At 51.2% G+C, this 18,875-nt stretch overlaps 1 protein-coding gene across 10 annotated transcripts in view; it reads left to right on the forward strand.

The window, feature by feature from the left end:
• SHANK3 (SH3 and multiple ankyrin repeat domains 3) overlaps nucleotides 1-18,875 on the forward strand; it is a 434,403-nt gene that overhangs the window by 182,966 nt on the left and 232,562 nt on the right. For 9 of the 10 annotated variants that reach the window (XR_014502588.1, XR_014502589.1, XM_083401725.1 and 6 more), the window contains 4 exons: nucleotides 388-555; nucleotides 1,753-1,869; nucleotides 5,066-5,143; nucleotides 12,493-12,559. Coding sequence is in view for 8 of the 10 variants with exons in the window: in XM_083401725.1 (XP_083257851.1) it covers nucleotides 388-555; nucleotides 1,753-1,869; nucleotides 5,066-5,143; nucleotides 12,493-12,559 (430 nt within the window). In the remaining 2 variants the exon portion in view is untranslated. The remainder of the gene's footprint in view (nucleotides 1-387; nucleotides 556-1,752; nucleotides 1,870-5,065; nucleotides 5,144-12,492; nucleotides 12,560-18,875) is intronic. The other variant, XM_083401723.1, reaches the window with a different exon arrangement.

Genomic DNA, 18,875 nt, shown 5'->3' on the forward strand with positions numbered 1-18,875 from the left:
TGGTAGGCCACTTTAGTCTTCCTGGGCTGCAAATGGGGATCTGATGCCAAGAGAGATTTTTGCTTGTCTAAAGCCATCTATTGAATTCATTTTGAGACCTGGAGAGAGGAGACCACCTTTCTCACACCCTGAGCCGTGCCAGGAAACCAACTCTTGCCACTTCCACCTCATGCCCAGGCATTCCTGGACTGCGTCTTTGGCGGGCAAAGCTGCTAAAAAAACCATCAACCTGCCTCCCTCCAAATTCCTAGCGGTGCTCCTGCAGGCACCCCGGCGTTTTGGGTGTGTGGTCTGCCTCTGCCCCGCCCCCTCGCCTTTCTCGCGCCCTGAGAGGTCCAGCAACCACTGACCGACCCCCATTGCCTGCCTGTGACTGTGTTTGCGCAGACGCTGTTAGACCTGGGTGCCTCTACAGATTACAAGGACAGCCGTGGATTAACGCCTCTGTACCACAGTGCCATGGTTGGAGGAGACCCCTACTGCTGTGAGCTCCTCTTGCACGACTACGCCAAGGTGGGCTGCATCGACGAAAACGGCTGGCAAGAAATCCATCAGGTGAGGCTGCAAGGTGGCTGCAGGTGGGTGGGTGCGGAGGCAAGCACCCGGGGTGGGGGGCTCAGCCCCCAGGCGGTTGTCTGGCGGAAGAGGTCCCATGTTGGGGAAAGTGAGGTAGCTGCTACACCGGGTTATGGTGGCGCTTTGGAGCAGGGGGCCATCGGGGGTCAGGTGACGCTTGGCTCTGCTTTTCCGCAACACCTGAGTCTGGAGAGGCTGTCGGTTGTTGTCTGGGGTGGAGAGGATGACGGCCAATAAATGGAACTTGATTCCGGGGAAGATGGAGTTGTGATGATTGTTCCCATGTCGGGGACACTGGCTGGTTGCCTGTTCTGGATTGGGTTGCCCTCCCTCTGAAAAAACATGGTGGCAGTCTGCTCCCAGATCCATCTTTGTCACCAGAGGCTCAGTTAGCCTCAGAGGCCAGGAGTGCCTCGGAATGGTTTTGGCTGGCACGTCAACCATGGCTGTCCTTGGGACAGGGAGAATCTGGCCTTAGTAGAAGGGAGCCCCATGATGTTTGGCCCATGATACGAAGCGCAAGGCTCTTGGTGGAGCCTCCATTGGCTCCCAGTGCGCCGAGCACAATTCAAAGTGTTGGTGCTGACCTTGAAAGCCCTAAACGGCCTCGGTCCTGTATACCTGAAGGAGCGTCTCCTCCCCCATCGTTCTACCCGGACACTGAGGTCCAGCGCCAAGGGCCTTCTGGCAGTTCCCTCCCTGCGAGAAGTGAGGTTACAGGGAACCAGACAGAGGGCCTTCTCGGTGGTGGCACCCGCCCTGTGGAACACCCTCCCATCAGATGTAAATGAAATAAACAACTATCTGACTTTTGGAAGACATCTGAACGCAGCCCTGTTTAGGGAAGTTTTTAATGTTTTACCATGTTTTTAATATTTATATTATTATTATCTTGGTGGATCCCACTCACCCCCACTCTGCCCTCCACGAAAATAACACATTTCTAAAGTGTTGTTTTTGCTATGGAATCATGTCTGCAAAATGCGGCATAGGTGATTTAGAATAGGTAATTCAATGTTGGAGGAAGCCTGTGAGGTGTGTGTGTGTTTTGGAGGGTCATGGAGAGCAGGGGGCACTGTTGATGTGGTTTGTTGAGTCCAGCGCTTGCTGCTGTTCAGTCTGATCAACCAACTGAGAGTTCTCTGCCCCCCCTTCCTTCCTTCCTTCCCCAAACAGGCCTGTCGCTACGGGCATGTTCAACACCTAGAGCACCTTCTTTTCTATGGGGCGGACATGACAGCGCAGAACGCATCTGGGAACACAGCCCTCCACGTCTGTGCTCTCTACAACCAGGTGAGTCCTACCTCCCCTCGCTCTAACCTTGGGCCCCCTCCTCTGGCAGGTCAGCCCTTGAAGGGGATCAAGAGCCCTCCTCCTTCTGCACCCATGCAGCCACCCATGGAGTTCTGCAGGCAGGCAGGCAGGCAGGAAGGAAGGAAGGAGGATTTTCTTAGCCCTGATTCCTGCATTTCAGGGGGTTGGACTAGATGTTGCTTGGGGTCCCTTGCAACATGACAGTTTTGTGATTCTGCGTCCCATTTGCCTGCATGAAGGGGTGTTCAAGGGGATTCTTCCCAGCTGTCCCTCCTCAAAATTCAGCTCCAGGGTATGCAGAGCAGTTTAAAGGAAACCACTGAGTGCATTCCCCTTACGACTTGAAAGTGTAGCTGAAGCTGAGTCTGGGGTCCAGGGATTCCAAGTCAGCGGAGGTTCAAGCCTACTCTGCAAGTTCTGACACCTTCTTTCCCAGAAAGTGAAATACTTGTTCTCAAACCTTTTCAGGGAACGCTCCCTCCCCCCTGTTCCAGAAACTCAACCCTGTGCGCCCAACCCTACCCTACCCTGTGAATAGAATTACAGGGCTACCTCGGGTTGCAAACACTTCTGGTTACCGTATTTTTCGCCCTATAGGACGCACCGTCCCATAAGGCGCACCTAGTTTTTTGGGGGGGAAATAAAGGAAAAAAATTATTTCCCCCCCAGGCGCGGGGTTGGGGAAGCCCGAGCTTCCCCCGACCCCAGCCCCCAAACAGGCAGCTCTCTGCAAGCCGTGGCAGCCCAGTGCTGGCTCCCGCTGCTTGCTGAGAGGTCCCCGAAGCCTGGACGCGCTGAGCTCCGCGCAGGCTTCAACATGCAGACAACTCTCCGCCAGCAGCGGGAGCGCTCCCGCTGCTTGCGGAGAGGTCCGCGAAGCCTGGACGCGCTGAGCTCAGCGCGCGCAGGCTTCAGCATGCAGGCAACTCTCTGCCAGCAGCGGGAGCGCTCCCGCTGCTTGCGGAGAGGTCCGCGAAGCCTGAATTCGCCCCATAGGACGCACACACATTCCCCCTTCATTTTTGGAGGGGGGAAAGTGCGTCCTATAGGGCGAAAAATACGGTACATGTTTTCAGGTTGCGGACTGCGGGAAACCTGGAAATGCCAGAATGGGTTACTTCTGGGTTTTGCCCTCGCGCATGCACAGAAGACCAAATCGCACTTTGCGCATGCATAGAAGCACCAAATTGCATCACGGGCATGCACAGACATGATGCTGCAGGTTATGAACGCTGCAGGTTGCGGACGTGCCTCTGTCACAGATTACGACAACAACCCGAGGTTCCACTGTATTCAGAATAGTTTTTTGCAAAACCCATTAAGGAAGACAGCAAAATTATAAATAATAATAATAATAATAATAATAATAATAATAATAATATATTTGTATCCCTCCTTCCTTGGCCAAGGCAGGGCTCAGAGCGGCTAACAACAGGTAAAAATAGCACAGTGTACATAAAATCCAACAGTCAATTAATTAAAAGACATTCTAGAATCAATTCAGAATCAAATTAATGGCAACCATCGGGTTAGAGTTCTATGAAGATTACAGAAGGAGAGAGTAGGGTCAGACTGTGCCTTGGCCAAAGGCCTGGTGGAACAGCTCTGTCTTGCAGGCCCTGCGGAAAGATGTCAAGTCCCACAGGGCCCTGGTCTCTTGGGACAGAGCGTTCCACCAGATCGGGGCCACAGCTGAAAAAGCCCTGGCTCTGGTCGAGGCCAGCCTACCCTCCCTGGGGCCAGGGACCCACAAGATGTTTTTATTTGAAGACCGTAAGGTCTTCTGTGGGACATACCAGGAGAGGCGGTCCCATATGTACTATTTCAGATAGTAGCCATTCCTTACACACTTGTTCAAAATCCAATTTAAACTATTTAGTTTAATTCGACAACATTGATGTGCTTGATCCAAATTGCCCGAGGGTTGTCTGAGTTTTGGAGTCAAGCAAATGCTCCAATGCTGATCTCCGTGAGGGTTTGAGTGTGGAATGGGGTGGGGTGGGGGGTGGCCGGGGGGAGAGGACAACAGACCACTGAACCGGAGCAAATGTCAAGAAACCAGATTGATATGTGCTTCAATTCAGTGGTAAGGTGTGGGTTTTCTGGGAGGGGCGGGGGAACAGCAGGACAAGTGGAAGTGAGAATGAGCCCTGTGTCTCTGCAAAACCCCATCCCGCATGGGGGAGCTTTCTCCTGTGGAAAGTTCATTTTGCCCCCTTTACCATTGTACTGCTGAGAGTGTATTAACTTATGGTCTGTGTGTGTGGTTTGGGAGCTGCATGGTCAGGGGGAAAACAATGTTGTCCAGGGCTGTAAAGACTGTGGAGAGAATAATCGGGTGCTCTCTTCCCACCTTGGATCAAATCTATGCTGTCAGGTGCCATAAGAAAGCTGCAGAGATAGTGCAGGATAGTGCGCACCCCAGAAATGATATCTTTCAGCTTCTGCCTTCTGGAAGAAGGTGTTGTTGTTGTTGTTTAGTTGTTTAGTCGTGTCCGCCTCTTCGTGACCCCCTGGACCAGAGCACGCCAGGCCTCCTGTCTTCCACTGCCTCCCGAAATTTGGTCAAACTCATGCTGGTAGCTTCGAGAACACTGTCCAACCATCTCGTCCTCTTTCATCCCCTTCTCCTTGTGCCCTCCATCTTTCCCAGCATCAGGGTCTTTTCCAGGGAGTCTTCTCTTCTCATGAGGTGGCCAAAGTCTTGGAGCCTCAGCTTCAGGATCTGTCCTTCCAGTGAGCACTCAGGGCTGATTTCCTTCAGAATGGATAGGTTTGATCTTCTTGCAGTCCATGGGACTCCCAAGAGTCTCCTCCAGCACTGAGAAAGAGTTTCTATCCAAATGCGATTTTGGTTTTAAACACAGCGTAAGGTAGTCTCTATGGGAGTATATTGTATTTAATTATGGGGTATCAGAGTTTTTAGGGGGCTGACAAGGCTGGGATAGCAGGCTTGTTGGTTTCTGAATGTCTGATGTAGATTTTCAATTTTGTTGTTCTGTATGGGACAATGACAATAAAGATTATCGTATCATATTTTCTTCCTTCCTCAGCCTCTGACTCGGCTCTGAATTGCCAGTCTGGCAGTGCAGGCTGATCCCATGTTGCTCCCCCCCCCCCAAAAAAATAAAAAAATTCAGGAGAATTCACTCTGCCTTTCTCTTTCCCCTGCCAGGAAAGCTGCGCTCGGGTCCTTCTCTTCCGTGGTGCAAGCAAGGAGATCCGGAACTACAACAGCCAGACAGCATTCCAGGTAGGAGAGCCCAGCAGTGGGGCCAGGGAAAGGGTCTCTGCCTCCTGGGCTGCCCTCCCAGTTCCACCCTTCCATGTCTCCCTCAGAAGATGGCAGCAGAGGCCCCCCATGTGGGTTCTTGCCCATCCGTGCCATTGGCCTCCTCTATTGGGGGGGGGGCAACTATGTAGGCAAGAAATGAAAAGGGAGGCAGTATTTGCCCAAGAGGGAGTGGCATGCCAATAATGGCAGCTTTATTGGGGAATGGGCCAGCCAGATCTGCTTCCCTTGGCAGAAATCCTATAGAGTCATCTGGGCCTCGGACCCACCCTGCTTGCTGTGGGGCACGGGAAGTAGAACCAGACTCTAGAGCAGAGTTGGACCCTCCTGCAGATGCTATAGGGCACTCCACCCCAACATCCAGCATGGTGAGCATTCGGGCCACATCCCAGACTCAGTGTATTTTATTGAGGCAATAGTGAGAATAACTAATAATAATAATAATAATAATTTATTTATATCCCACCCATCTGGTTCTCCAGCCACTCTGGGCAGCTTACAGCAAAATATTAAAATATAATAATTCATCAAACATTAAAAACTTCCCTAAGTAGGGCTGCCTTCAGATGTCTTCTAAAAGTCAGGTAGTTGTTTATTTCTATGGGGCGGGAGCCACCACCAAGAAGGCCCTCTGCCTGGTTCCCTATAATCTCACTTCTCGCAGAGAGGGAACCACCAGAAGGCCCTCAGAGCTGGACCTCAGTGTCCGGGCTGGACGATGGGGGTGGAGACGCTCCTTCAGGGATACTGGGCTGAGGCTGTTTAGGGCTTGAAAGGTCAGCACCAACACTTTGAATTGTACCTCCCAATTATAATTATAATAATGCATCTCAAAGCTCACCCTCAATGGCTGCAATTAACTATCTGGCTAAGGGCTCACCCCCACTTTTGCTTGCCCCACAGCTTTCCTTCAGTTTACTGCTGAATCTGAGCAAACATGGATCGGGTTTTCTCCGGATTGGCGATTGCTCCAATTTAGCACTAAAGAGCGGTTTTCCCAGGTTGGGGGAGGGGAGGGGAAGTGGCAGGGTCAAGTCAGAAACCCACTTGGATCTGAGTGCAGAAAGCATGGGATAAGTCCAGCTTCACCTTGAAGACTTGAAAGGAAGAATTTTTTTTGGCAAAAAAACCATACCTGAATCCTCAATGCAGCCCCACCCAGGCAACCTCACCATGCCACAGGTGACCTTCTCTGAGGCTGATAGCAAGGAGCCTCATTCTGCACCCCTACAATTTAAAGCAACTACTCCCTTCTCTTCTTATTCTCAGAAAAAAGAGTGAAAGGGTCCTTCTTTTCTGGGGGGGGGGGGGCAAGTTGCTTCCAAATTGGTGGGTATTGTGGTGGGGGGATTGAATTATTCAACATTTAGTGCAAACCACTTAGAGACTTTTATTGCAATCAAGGTTTTAAATACATATGGATAGATGACAGATAGATAGATAGATGATGGATAGATGATAGATAGATAGATGATAGATAGATGATAGAGATGATAGAGATGATAGATGATAGATAGATATAGATAGATGATAGATAGAGATGATAGAGATGATAGATGATAGATAGATATAGATAGATGATAGATGATAGATAGATAGATAGATAGATATAGATAGATAGATATAGATGATAGATAGATAGATAGATAGATGATAGATAGATAGATGATAGATAGATGATAGATAGATGATAGATAGATATAGATAGATAGATAGATTAGATAGATGATTGATAGACAGATTAGATAGATAGATAGATGATGATAGATGATAGATGATAGATAGATAGATAGATAGATAGATGATAGATAGATGATAGATATAGATGATAGAGAGAGAGAGAGAGAGAGAGAGATACCAACAAGCAAGCATGTCATTGATGCAATAACAATACACTGGAGTGGAGTTACCCTGGACCATACATAAGGCTGCTTCACTAATTGTTCTGCAATGCTTCCCAATGTTACTGCATTGCTGCCTTCTTGTGCTCCAGCACAGCAAAAGCAGGACAAAAAGAATCCATCAGAACTTTTGTGGTATGAAAAGTTGTGAGATTTTAGCAGGGAGCTATGGGACATCACCAGCCAGGCTTCCTGCTGGCCAAGGAAACAGAGATGGGGCAATGGGGAGTCATGTCCCCCCAGGAGAACATGAGAAGAGGCTACCGGATCAGGCCAGTGGCCCATCTCGTCCAGCATCCTGTTCTTCTCACAGTGGCTGAGCAGGTGCCTCAGCTTTGAAGCCCACAAAAGCAGGATCTGAACACAAGAACAACTCTCCCCTCCCCTGGTCTCAACAACTGCCATCCAGAAACATTAGCCATCCACAGCCCTCTACTCCTCCGCGAATTTTCCTAATCTTCTTTTGAAGCCATCCAAGTTGCTGGCCATCACTGTCTCCTGTGGCATGGAGTTCCATAGGTTAACTGTGCTGCGCAAAGTGCCTCCTCCCCACCACCTGGACCCCAAACCTGCTAGAGCAAGAGGGGCAGGTCTCACCTTCTGTCAGGAGTGCGTGCAGGAGCCGGGCCCTGTGACCAGTAGGGCTTCGCAGGACTGGGGCCTTCCTAAGTTTCTTCTGGAGAGGCAAGGTGCAGCCACACAGGTGAAGCCGATTGGTAACTCACAGCACCTGGTGGCAAGAGCCAGGAAGGGATATAAGGTCAGTATTTCCCTTCGGCTCTTTGCCACAGCAACTTGTTTCCTGCCTTGCTGTGTTTGGCTTCTTGCTTCCTGATCCTCGGACCCTTAGCTCCCTGACTCCTTGCTTCTTGACCCTCGGACCCCTGACTTCATGACTCCTTGTTTCTCGACCCTTGGACCCTTGACTTCGTGACTCCTTGCTTCTCGACCCTCCGACCCCTGACTTTGGGACTCCCTGCTTCCTGACCCTTGGACCCCTGGCTTCAGGACTCTCATTCCTGCTCCCACCCCGCCATCTTGCCCCCGGTCCCGACGTCCCCAACCGGGACTTCGGTCACCCGTAGGACGGGACCTTGACACCTTGCCTAAAGGTCTGGGGTGGGCAACCACCCTGTTTCGATTGCACTTTCAGCCAGTCAGAAAGTCCTAGGAAAAGTGGAGTGCTCAGCCCGATTTGGGTGTCGGCAAGCTGTTTCTCCAGCCTCCGGTTCCTCATTCCTGTCTTCCCATTGTGAGTCATGAAATGAAGTTTAGAAGGCAGTTTCTGACAATGCCTGAAAGAGCTTCCTCCCACCTCCATCCCAATGCTGGGCTCCTTTGGCGCAGGAGGGAGGCCACCCCAGGGTGCTCAATGAGGCCAGTGGCCCTCTTGGCTTGGGCATGGAGGGACAGGTGACACTGGAGGAGCCGCAAGACCTGCGCTTTGGAGATGGCCCCCTTCACACATCCCCCCGGTTCTGCTTTGGCATGCCGACAGCGTGAGTGATAAATCCAGGGCTATTTTTATCGCAGGCCTTTGTCAGCAAGTCTCCCGCGGGAAGGGCAGCAAGAAGCAGCAGCAAGAAGCAGGGAGGAGCAGGATTCGCTTCGCCAAGGAAGGATCTCTATGACTTAAGGAAGGGCACAGGCCCTGACTCTTCCTCAGATGCCTGGAGAGTGGGTAGACTTTGCGCAAGCTGCAGCTCAGGAGCACTGTTTGTGCAATGGCGTCGCTGAGGAGCCCCATGCTCTGCTTCCAGAGCTCAGCTTTGGCATGTGTGAATAGGGGGTGCCCCTGGGTCCCTGACCCCCAACTGGAGCTCCTCTGAGCACCGGCAAGCTGAACCCTACCCAGAGCAGCTCTCCCACAAACAGACCTTGCCATAGCTGAAAGTTGTGACTCCCAAAGGAGCTCGTGGCATGCAGTGTGTTTCAGAAGCCGAGCACAAATGTTGGGGCAGCCGTGAGCTCCCGAACCATTTCCAAGTCTGCATCAGCCTTACTTGCTGGAGGCAGCAATTTTGCTTCTGAATGCCAGTTGGTGGAAACCACAGAAGAAGAGAGGGCTCTGGTGTTCTCCTTGCAAGTTTGCCCAAAAAGCATTCTGGCCAGCTGCTGTGAGAATAGGATACTGGACTGGAAGGGACACTGGCCTGATCCAGCAAGGCTCTTCTTAGGCTTTTTATGTCCAATCACTTGTGAGTCAACAGCTTATGTTGCTTCTGGCATTTCGGTGCCCTGTGTTCTGTGCAAACAAGGGAAGACCATGAGATCCCTCTCCAGGTGAATAAGATGTCAGTCTGTAAGCCCAGGGGAGCTCTTGGTGAGCCATGGCTGCTTAGAGCAAGACCGGCCTGGATGGACCAGTGGGACAATCTTGGGTAGGGTCTGGAATCTAAGCCTGATGAGAAATGGTTGAGGGAGGTGAGCCAGTGTGGTGTAGTGGTTCAGAGCGGTGGACTCGTAATCTGGTGAACTGGGTTCGTTTCCCTGCTCCTCCACATGCAGTTGCTGGGTGACCTTGGGCCAGGCACGCTTCTCTGAAGTCTCTCAGCCCCACTCACCTCACAGAGTGTTTGTTGTGGGGGAGGAAGGGAAAGGAGATTGCTGGCCACTTTGAGACTCCTGAAGGGGAGTGATAAAGTGGGATATCAAATCCAAACTCTTCTTCTTGTTTAGCCTGGAAAAGAGGAGACATGAGAGTCATGTTCAAATATCATAAGGGCTATAATATGGAAGGTGGAACAAACTTGGTTTCCTACCCAAACCAGTAGATTCAAATGGCCAGAAAGGACATTCTGACCCAACGTCAGATGGGAAGAGCTCTTTGGCAGTGGAACGGACTCGCTTGGAAGATGGACTGTCCTTCATTGGAGGTTTTTCAGCAAAGGTTGAGTGACAGCTGTCATGGATGCCTTAGTGGATATTCCTGCACTGCAGGGGCTTGGACTAGATGATCCTCAGGGTCCCTTCCAAGCCTACAGCTCTTGTGATTCTGTGAAGTGGGCACTTCTGCAGGCGCTGGCCTGTCTGTCTCATTCTGCTTCAACTTCCTGAGACTCTGCGCCTTGGTGGTGATCAACATCTGACCGCCTCCCCCTCCCCCGCTGCCAGGGATTCATCTGGCCTCTCCATCTCTGCTAATGTGTGCCATTTTGTGAGTTTCCATTACGGTGGCAGCATTTCACGGTCTTCTGCATCCATTTCATACTTGAGATCAGACTGCTGCATCTTGGATCTGTTTCAGTTCCATTTTGTCAGAAGCAATTATTAACACCCCCTCCCTCTCTTGTCCCTCCCCCCGCCTTTGTGGACTCCAGAGGAAAGAAGCAGCTGAACTTTCATCCTGTTTCTCAGCTCCCTCCGGGGTCTTATTTGGGTCCTGTCGAGAGGATGTGGCAGCTGTCGGAGAATGACAGATCCGTACATTTGTAGACCACTCTTTCAATAAGTTCCAGGGTGCCATCCCTGATCGTAGAATTGTATAATTGTAGAGTTGGAAGGGACTGCAAGCATAATCTAGTCCAACCACCTGAAATGCAGAAATCACTGCTAAAGACTCCCTTCCTTTGAGGTATTTGACACACCTTCCACCTTGTCAACATCCTTCCTAAATTGTGGTGCCCAGGACTGGGCACAGTATTTCAAATGTGGTCTGATCAAGGCAGAGTGGGACTATGACTTCCCTTGACCTGGACACTAGACTTCTGTTGAGGCAGCCTAGAAGAACCTTACCTTTTTTTGTTGTTGCTGCATCACTCTGTTGACTCAGTGTGCTTGTAAGTGGAACAGGAGACTGAAAAGAGGGTACCTGGACCAGTGTTCATGGAATCATAGAATCATAGAGTTGGAAGAGACCACAAGGGCCATCGAGTCCAACCCCCTGCCAAGCAGGAAACACCATCAGAGCGCTCCTGACATATGGTTGTCAAGCATATATTCAGGAGGGGGGGGTTATGACTGTGGTCCCATTCACACTTCTGCCTAGAAAGTGTTAGGATATAGTTCCGTTCCACCTTAAAGGGTTACCAGATAGATAGTACTGCTGAAGCATTACCTGAGCCTTTAAGGTGGAACGGAACTATATCCTAACAGAAAGCATGGGTCCAAGCAGTTTTCTGCTTGACCCAAAGTTTCAAGGCATGAATCTGATCTGTTTTCTCCTTGCCCCACTCCTTCTGCAGTTTCAACCAGCTCCTTAGTGTTCCATCAGGGAAAACATCAATCCTGAGGAAACCCGAATTGCCATTTGCTCTGATTGAGCGCTAAAGAGCAGTTTCCCCTGGGGAAACCAGTGGGGCGAGAGGAATCGTGGATAGGCCCTGGGTTGGGATTTAAAACCCAGATCTTCCTCATCCAAGTCCAGCACTGTAAGCCAATCACAACACTGTGCCTCATGCCGCGATTAACCCACTGCCAGCCTTCCCAACACAGGACCCTCCAGGTGGTGTTTGTTTATTTCATTTATTTCCGGGGGGGGGGGGGGATGGAATTGCCACCAACATTAAGAAAAAATTCCCAGGCGAAAGAAAGAAAGAAAGAAAGAAAGAAAGAAAGAAAGAAAACCATCCAAGAAACAATGAAATGTGCATTGCAAATTCATAGACCAAATTGATACATCAACGCATCTGAATCACATGCCCCGTCCCAGGGAAAGCCTGGGTGTGATTCGAATGGGGCTCCCATGACCCCTATCCAGAAGGACCATTGATCTGGGGGGCACCGTGTTGGCCACCTCTGGCTTGTGCTATAGGGAGATTTGAGTTCAGGCGGACATAGCTGCACTCGGGGAACTCATTTGCACCTGTTGATCTGCCAGAAAACGCCTGAGTTGGGCTTGTGGGGCCAATGCCATGCCCCATATCCCTTGGTGCCCTGTTCTAGGTTTCAGGGCAGCAGACTCACTGACTGGGTGAATCAAAGAATCAGCGTGTTTTTACATGAGTAGAAGGTGTCCTTTTATTTAAAATGCATCTCTGGGTTATTTGTGGGGCATAGGAATTTGTTCATTCCCCCCCCCAATATAGTCTGGCCCCCCACAAGGTCTGAGGGAGAGTGGGCCAGCCCTCTGCTGAAAGTTTGCTGACCCCTGGGATCACAGCCACCTCTTCCTCCCTGTTCAGAAAGGACATCATTGCAAAGGCTTTGGAAGAGCTTTGCCTTTTAGCTCAGCAATTCTGATGGGGAAAAGAAGTTACAGAATATGCTCTGGGCAGGGTGCAGCAGCATGGGGAGTTCATTAAGGGATGAGAAGGTAAAAGGGTGCTGCTGTAAGTGGCCCTACCTCACAGGGTCGTTGTAAGATTGAACAATATAAATCTCTGTGATCGTTAATTTTGCTTAAAAAACCTTGACGAATCTGGAATAAGCAGCCCCACCTGACTCCTGTGCTTTGTCCCCTCGTTTCAGGTGGCCATAATTGCGGGGAATTTTGAACTGGCCGAAATCATCAAAACCCACAAAGAGTCCGACGTTGGTGAGTGAGAGTCTTTGGCTTTCCACGCACTTCTTATCTCAATGGTGGGAGGCTGGGGCACAACAGTTGTGGTCCTTGTGCCAGGCCAACCCCTGGCCAAGAGGACCAAGGAGGAGATGCCAGGAGGACCGGGGGACCTGAGAAAGGGCCAGCCTGGCCAATGCCCTGCTTGGAAACCTCTCCCTGGCTTCCCTGAATTCCCTTGAGTTGGCAGCTTCAGGGCACCTACCCATTGAAGTGGATGAGAGGAGGAGCATCACCCTTGGAGCTTTTTGTCCCATGACTTCTGGGTTTCCTGGGGGTGGGGAGCCCCTTGATCAGGAGACCCGCCACCCCACAGTGGATTTTGAACCGGTGACCTCCTTGGGAATCTCTGGCAGCGAGTCCAGCTCTGCCATAAAGTCCTGGCTGCTGTCTGGAGTGCCAGCCTGGGCCTGTTTCCCTGGTCATTCTGGGAAGGAGAGGAGCCAGCTTGGGCTAGGCTCTCCACCATGGGCCTTTTGTATGGCACAGATGCCATGCAACCTGCCCGCCTCCCCTTTGCCACCCAGCTGCCAACAGAAGGGACCTTTTGCATTCCTTGTGGGGCTGCAATGCAGACTGGACACCTCTGGAACCTCTGCCCTAGCCTGTCTAATGTGTGGAGGGTGACTCTGGGAGGAGGAACAGAAGGTGACAAGGTGGCATCTCTTTATCTTGTGGTTGGTTTGAGGTAGATGATTGGCTGTGCCCCTTCGGGGCGTCTTCTGCCTTGCTCCCCACACTCCTTCCATCCCATATGCAGCTCCTGCAGGGACAATGCTGGTGTTTCCTCCCCTGAGAATGCATGCCGTGACCTGCCTCTGTGGTGCAGCTACATTTAGAATGGTTTTTGCTCTTCTGGGCTCCTGCTTGGCAGAGACTGAAGGAAATGATCAGGGGAAGGTGGGTGCATCTCGCATAGAAGGGAGGCTGGAGGAGACACAGGCTTTTCAGCTTGGGCAGAGGGAATTCAATGGCAGGAGATGAGAAACCATTGCATGAAATGATGAGCAGCACAGAAAGAGGAATCCACTATCAAATGGTTCATTTCTGTGGGAATGTTCAGGGATGCAGGAGAGGATATATTGTCCGATAGTAGCCTTTCCAACTTGTGTTAACAAGTTCACAATTTAGCAGAGTGACATTCCCCTTTTTAAATTCACAGTGGATGCGTTTGCTCAGGCTCGCTAAAGCCTCTATAATAACTGTTCTGATATTTTCCCCTTATTCCCTCATAAAAGATAAGACACGACACAGTCTTCTACAAAAGTATAAAAAGAGTTTACTCACATTCTGCTCACAATCGGATCCCAGAAGGCAGACTTAGCTTAGAAAAGTAACATACACCTGGAAACTATCTCATAAGGAGACGGTCCCTTTGTCCTCTCTTGGCTGGAATCCAAGAGGGCATCTTTGGCTAAGCAGATGTTGCTTCTTCAATGCCTGTACTCGCAGAGAGAGAGATGGCTGCCCTGCCCTGACCTGCACAGGTGAGGCCGCGCCCACCTCTAGTCACATGCAGAGGAAGTCTGTCCCAGCCCAGAAGGAAACAGGAAGTTGACCTGCTGGCTGGACAAACATTCCTCCCCATGTGTAAACATGTTCACTCTAGGAATGTTGTACTTGACTGCTCTTGTGTTTCACATTGCACAATTTCTGAGTCACAGTAGCTGCTGTGTTGGGTTGCACCAAGAGACCAAACCAGCACCTGGTTCCCAACCAGTATCTGGGCTGCCCCTCATGACTGGGAGGTAACAAAATTCCCTCTGCATTGAGAACAGCATCTTCAGACCAAGGTGAAGGCTTCAAACTACGTCTTCTCCTTGACAGGCTAGCTTTCTGCAGGTGTGGCGTTTTTGTTTCAAACGGAGGGGTGTCCCCTCAAGGGAGCCCCCACACCACAGCCTGGAGGAGTGCAGCCCAGATGACAGGCAAGGAAGTTCATTCAGACAGCAGCTTTGCAACCTCAAGGCCTCTGGAGATTTGTACTCAGGCGGAGTCGAAAAGCCCAAGCTTCTCTCTCCTCCCTTTCCAGGGAGTCGCTTCGGTTTCCCGCGAGAGAAGAATGGCAGTTTCTTGAGCACCTATCAGGCGCAGGATCAGAGGCAGAGAGCAGGGCCCATTAACAAATGAAAGGGAGATTACATTAATGAGAATTGTCAAACGGCTTGGCTACCAAAACTGACTTATTTAATTTTGTTCCATTGAGAGGGCGGAGGCGGAGGAGGAGGCACGAGATCAATTAAAGGCGGAAAGGCTGCCTTGGCGAGAGGTGGCTATCAGTCCAAGTAGGTCAAATAGCACTGGGAGGAAAGGGAGGGTGAGAGGACTGGGCAGGCGGGCAGTGGGTCCAGATGGCCAGCTCCTGCAAGGCAAGGGAATTGGCGAAGGAACAGCCTGAAGCGAACCCTCAGAAAGGTTCCTGAAACGCCTGCAGAGAAGTGGGATTAGGAGCAGAGGAAGAGCCTGCCGGGCTTGGAGGGGCCAGGTGGCAGGGGAGGGGGGCCAGGCCACATCCAGACCTGTGCTGGGCACCTCATCCCTGCTCCTGGGAAGGTGAAGGCAAGGGCAGGTATCAGGGCCAGGAGAAACACCTGCGAGGAGCGGGGACTGAGTTGGACTCAAAGCGCCATTGCAGGGCTGGGTGTCCATTGGCATTGCCAAGGTCATGGGCCACTAAGTGTTGTGTGTGTGTGTGTGTGTTTGCATGCATGCATAGGTGTGCTCATGCGCAGAGTGGCTGAGCATGCAGGCCTCCGAGGTCTGTGCTTGCCAGGTTCAAAATGGGAGCGTGGGTGTGTGCATGAACCCTGTTTGTTTTCATTGGTTTATTTGCAAAGCGTTTCATTTCCTCTGGGCCACCCAGCCCAGATGCGTCCCCAAAGCAGTTTGCAATAATGAAATGGAGAGCAGTGAAATTTAAAACGCAGTGTAACCACGCAAAGGTCCTTGACTAAGCCTCTTACTCCTTGGCCATTGGAGTCTGCTGGCCTCTGTGCCTCCTGCGGATTCTCCCAGCCTCTGAGGAGACAGCTGCAATCTCGTAGTTGTGGAATCCCTCCTGAAACCATGTGCTCCTTAAAAAGATCCATTGAGAAAGCTGCCACCAACAGCAGGGAGAGAGGGGGACAAAGTCAACACAACCGCTTTCCAGCTCAGGTGATCTGCCCCTCCCTGCCAGTTATTGGAACTCTGGAAAAGCCTTCCTGGGATGACCTCTACATAGTGAGGCAGATACGGTATATGAGGACCTGGCAGAGCAGCCTGGGATCACAGTCTCTCAGACTGGCCTACCTCGCAGGGTTATTTTGAGGCTATAATAATAATAATAATAATAATAATAATAATAATAATAATTTATTATTTATACCCCACCCATCTGGCTGGGTTTCCCCAGCCACTCTGGGCAGCTTTCAACATAATATTAAAATACAATAGTCTATTAAACATTAAAAGCTTCCCTAAACAGGACTGCGTTCAGATGTCTTCTAAAAGTTTGGTAGTTGTTTTTCTCTTTGACATCTGGTGGGAGGGCGTTCCACAGGGCGAGCGCCACAACTGAGAAGGCCCTCTGCCTGGTTCCTTGCAACCTCAGTTCTCACAGGGAGGGAACCACCAGAAGGCCCTTGGAGCTGGACCTCAGTGTCTGGGTAGAACGATGGGGGTGGAGACGCTCCTTCAGGTATACTGGGCCAAGGCCATTTAGGGCTTTAAAGCACCAACACTTTGAATTGTGCTCGGAAAAGTACTGGGAGCCAGTGTATGTCTTTCAAGACCAGTGTTATGTGGTCTCAGTGGCTGCTCCCAGTCACCAGTCTAGCTGCCGCATTCTGAATTATATGTAGTTTCCGGGTCAGCTTCAAGGGTAGCCCCACATAGAGCGCATTGCAGTAGTCCAAGCGAGAGATAACTAGAGCATGCACCACTCTGGCAAGACAGTCCGCGGGCAGGTAGAGTCTCATCCTGCGTACCAGATGGAGCTGGACACAGAATTGACCTGTACCTCTGTGGACAGCTGTGAGTCCAGAAAGACTCCCAGGCTGTGCACCTGGTCCTTCAGGGGCACAGTTACCGCAATCAGGACCAGGCTAGAACAGAGAGCGTTTTGGTAGAACCACAATGAGCTCTTTGGAGGAAAGGTGGGATAGAAATCATAGCACCATAGAGTTGGAAGGGAACCCCGGGGGCCATCTAGTCTGACCCCCTGCAATGCGGGAATCACAAGGCAGCAGGATCTGTACAAGGCAATTTTCTATGTTGCCTCCTGTGGTCTGATGCAGTGACGTGGCTCTATGGTTTGCAGTCAGAACCAGATCATCCACTCGGCCTGAGCCCTTTGTGCACCACTCTTGGCCGTGTGCTTCATGCGCCTTGCCCCATCCCACGGTGTGGATCTCTCCCACGTCTCCCGAGGCCCATCCTGGCTCTGTCCCCTCCTTCCCAGGGTTGACGATTCTCGCGGCTGCTCCTGCTCACAGGGAACGCTCCTTCTCCCCTTCCTCGTTTGAACTTTGTTCTCTTCATCTTCCAGTCGCTGGATCTTAGTGATGCTGTTTCTTGTCAGATAGCTTTAAAAGAAAAAAAGCGCCCATACCCAAAAGCTGACCTCTCGCTTGAGTGGCGCCTTTTCTCCGCATGGGTAATGAGAGGCTCTGTTCCAGCTGCCACTTAACCTTCTCCTGGATACGCTCCTGGCTCAGAGCTGCTGCAGGCTCTGTAGGACTCAAGTTTTGCAGACCGAGAGAATCAATCTGCCAACTGCCTTCCGAATTCCTCCACGAATCTGCTGCCCGTCCCCCCTTCCTCCCTGCCCTTCACAGAACTGGTCACGGTGCTCATTATGCTATTCCCAGCTCTGAATGCAGAGGTCATTCCACCCGTCCACATGCAGCTGGAACGCTAGCAATGGTTGCCTGCAATTAGAAAACAACCCCATCGGGCCTTCAGGGGCATTTGCAGCCCTCTTCCCTCAGTTCCACCTGAAGTTGTGGTAGTGGGATGGCCTCCCTTGGAAGGTGGTGAAGGTTTTTGAAGGTTTTTAACGATGGCCACCTGTCAGGGATTCCTTAACTGTGATTCCTGCATTGCAGGGAGTTGGACTGAATGACACTTGAGGTCCCTTCCAACTCTATGTTGTTGTTGTGGTGGTGGTGGTGGTGGTTTAGTCGTGTCCGACTCTTCGTGACCCCATGGACCAGAGCATGCCAGGCACTCCTGTCTTCCTCTGCCTCCTGCAGATTGGTCAAACTCATGCTGGCAGCTTCGAGAACACGGTCCAACCATCCCGTCCTCTGCTGTCCCCTTCTCCTTGTGCCCTCCATCTTTCCCAACATCAGGGTCTTCTCCAGGGAGTCTTCTCTTCTCATGAGGTGGCCAAAGTATTGGAGCCTCAGCTTCAGGATCTGTCCTTCCAGTGAGCACTCAGGGCTGATTTCCTTCAGAATGGATAGGTTTGATCTTCTTGCAGTCCATGGGACTCTCAAGCATCTCCTCCAGCACCACAATTCAAGAGCATCCATTCTTCGGCGATCAGCCTTCTTTATGGTCCAGCTCTCACTCTGTGTTTCTGTGTTTCTATGATTCTCTGATCTGGCCCCTTCCTGCCACATGCAATTTACCACCCGAAATAGCTTCTCTGGGCTGAAGACTCCTCACCTGCAGCCCTGTCTTCTTTCCTCGCCTCCCTCTCACTTAAGCACCCCTCTCCCTCCATCGCTTTGGGCCTCCATCGCTTTGCCAGATTTGCCACACCTTGGGCTGTGCTTGACTCTGGGAGCCGCTACGGAAGGATGGAGATTGGAGGGCAGCAGGGCTGAGAGTGTGACGGGTTTGGGGCGGCAGCTGCAAGAGTCAGAAAGCGCCTGGAGCCCCTGCGAGAGAAGCTTTGCGCAGGACCTGGGCCTCTGCAGCTGAATCACTCATCAGCGTGACAAGCTGTTCCCACTGCCTCAGTGCACAGTCACGTGCAGGATGTGTCCTTGACAGGAGTGGCCCGCATGGAGGGACTCCTTTAAAAGCCCCCCTTCCCCTTTTGCAAAGCCACAGACAATCTGCTTCATAATCAAGGGCGAGAAATAGATCTTTCTTATTTCACGGTTAAGAGTACTCACAGACATAACACAAAGCTCGATGCTGGAAGATTCAGGACAGGTTCTAAAAAGTCCTTCTTCCCACAGTGCAGAGTTAATCTGTGGAACTGCCTCCCACAGGGATGGACACAAACTTAGATGGCTTTCAAAGAGGATTAGACAGATTCATGGAGGATGCTATCAATGGCTTGTAGCTACAATGACCC

The sequence above is a fragment of the Podarcis tiliguerta genome (genome assembly GCF_965153285.1).
Source record: "Podarcis tiliguerta genome assembly, chromosome: 10".
NCBI classification, from domain to species: Eukaryota; Metazoa; Chordata; class Lepidosauria; order Squamata; family Lacertidae; genus Podarcis; species Podarcis tiliguerta.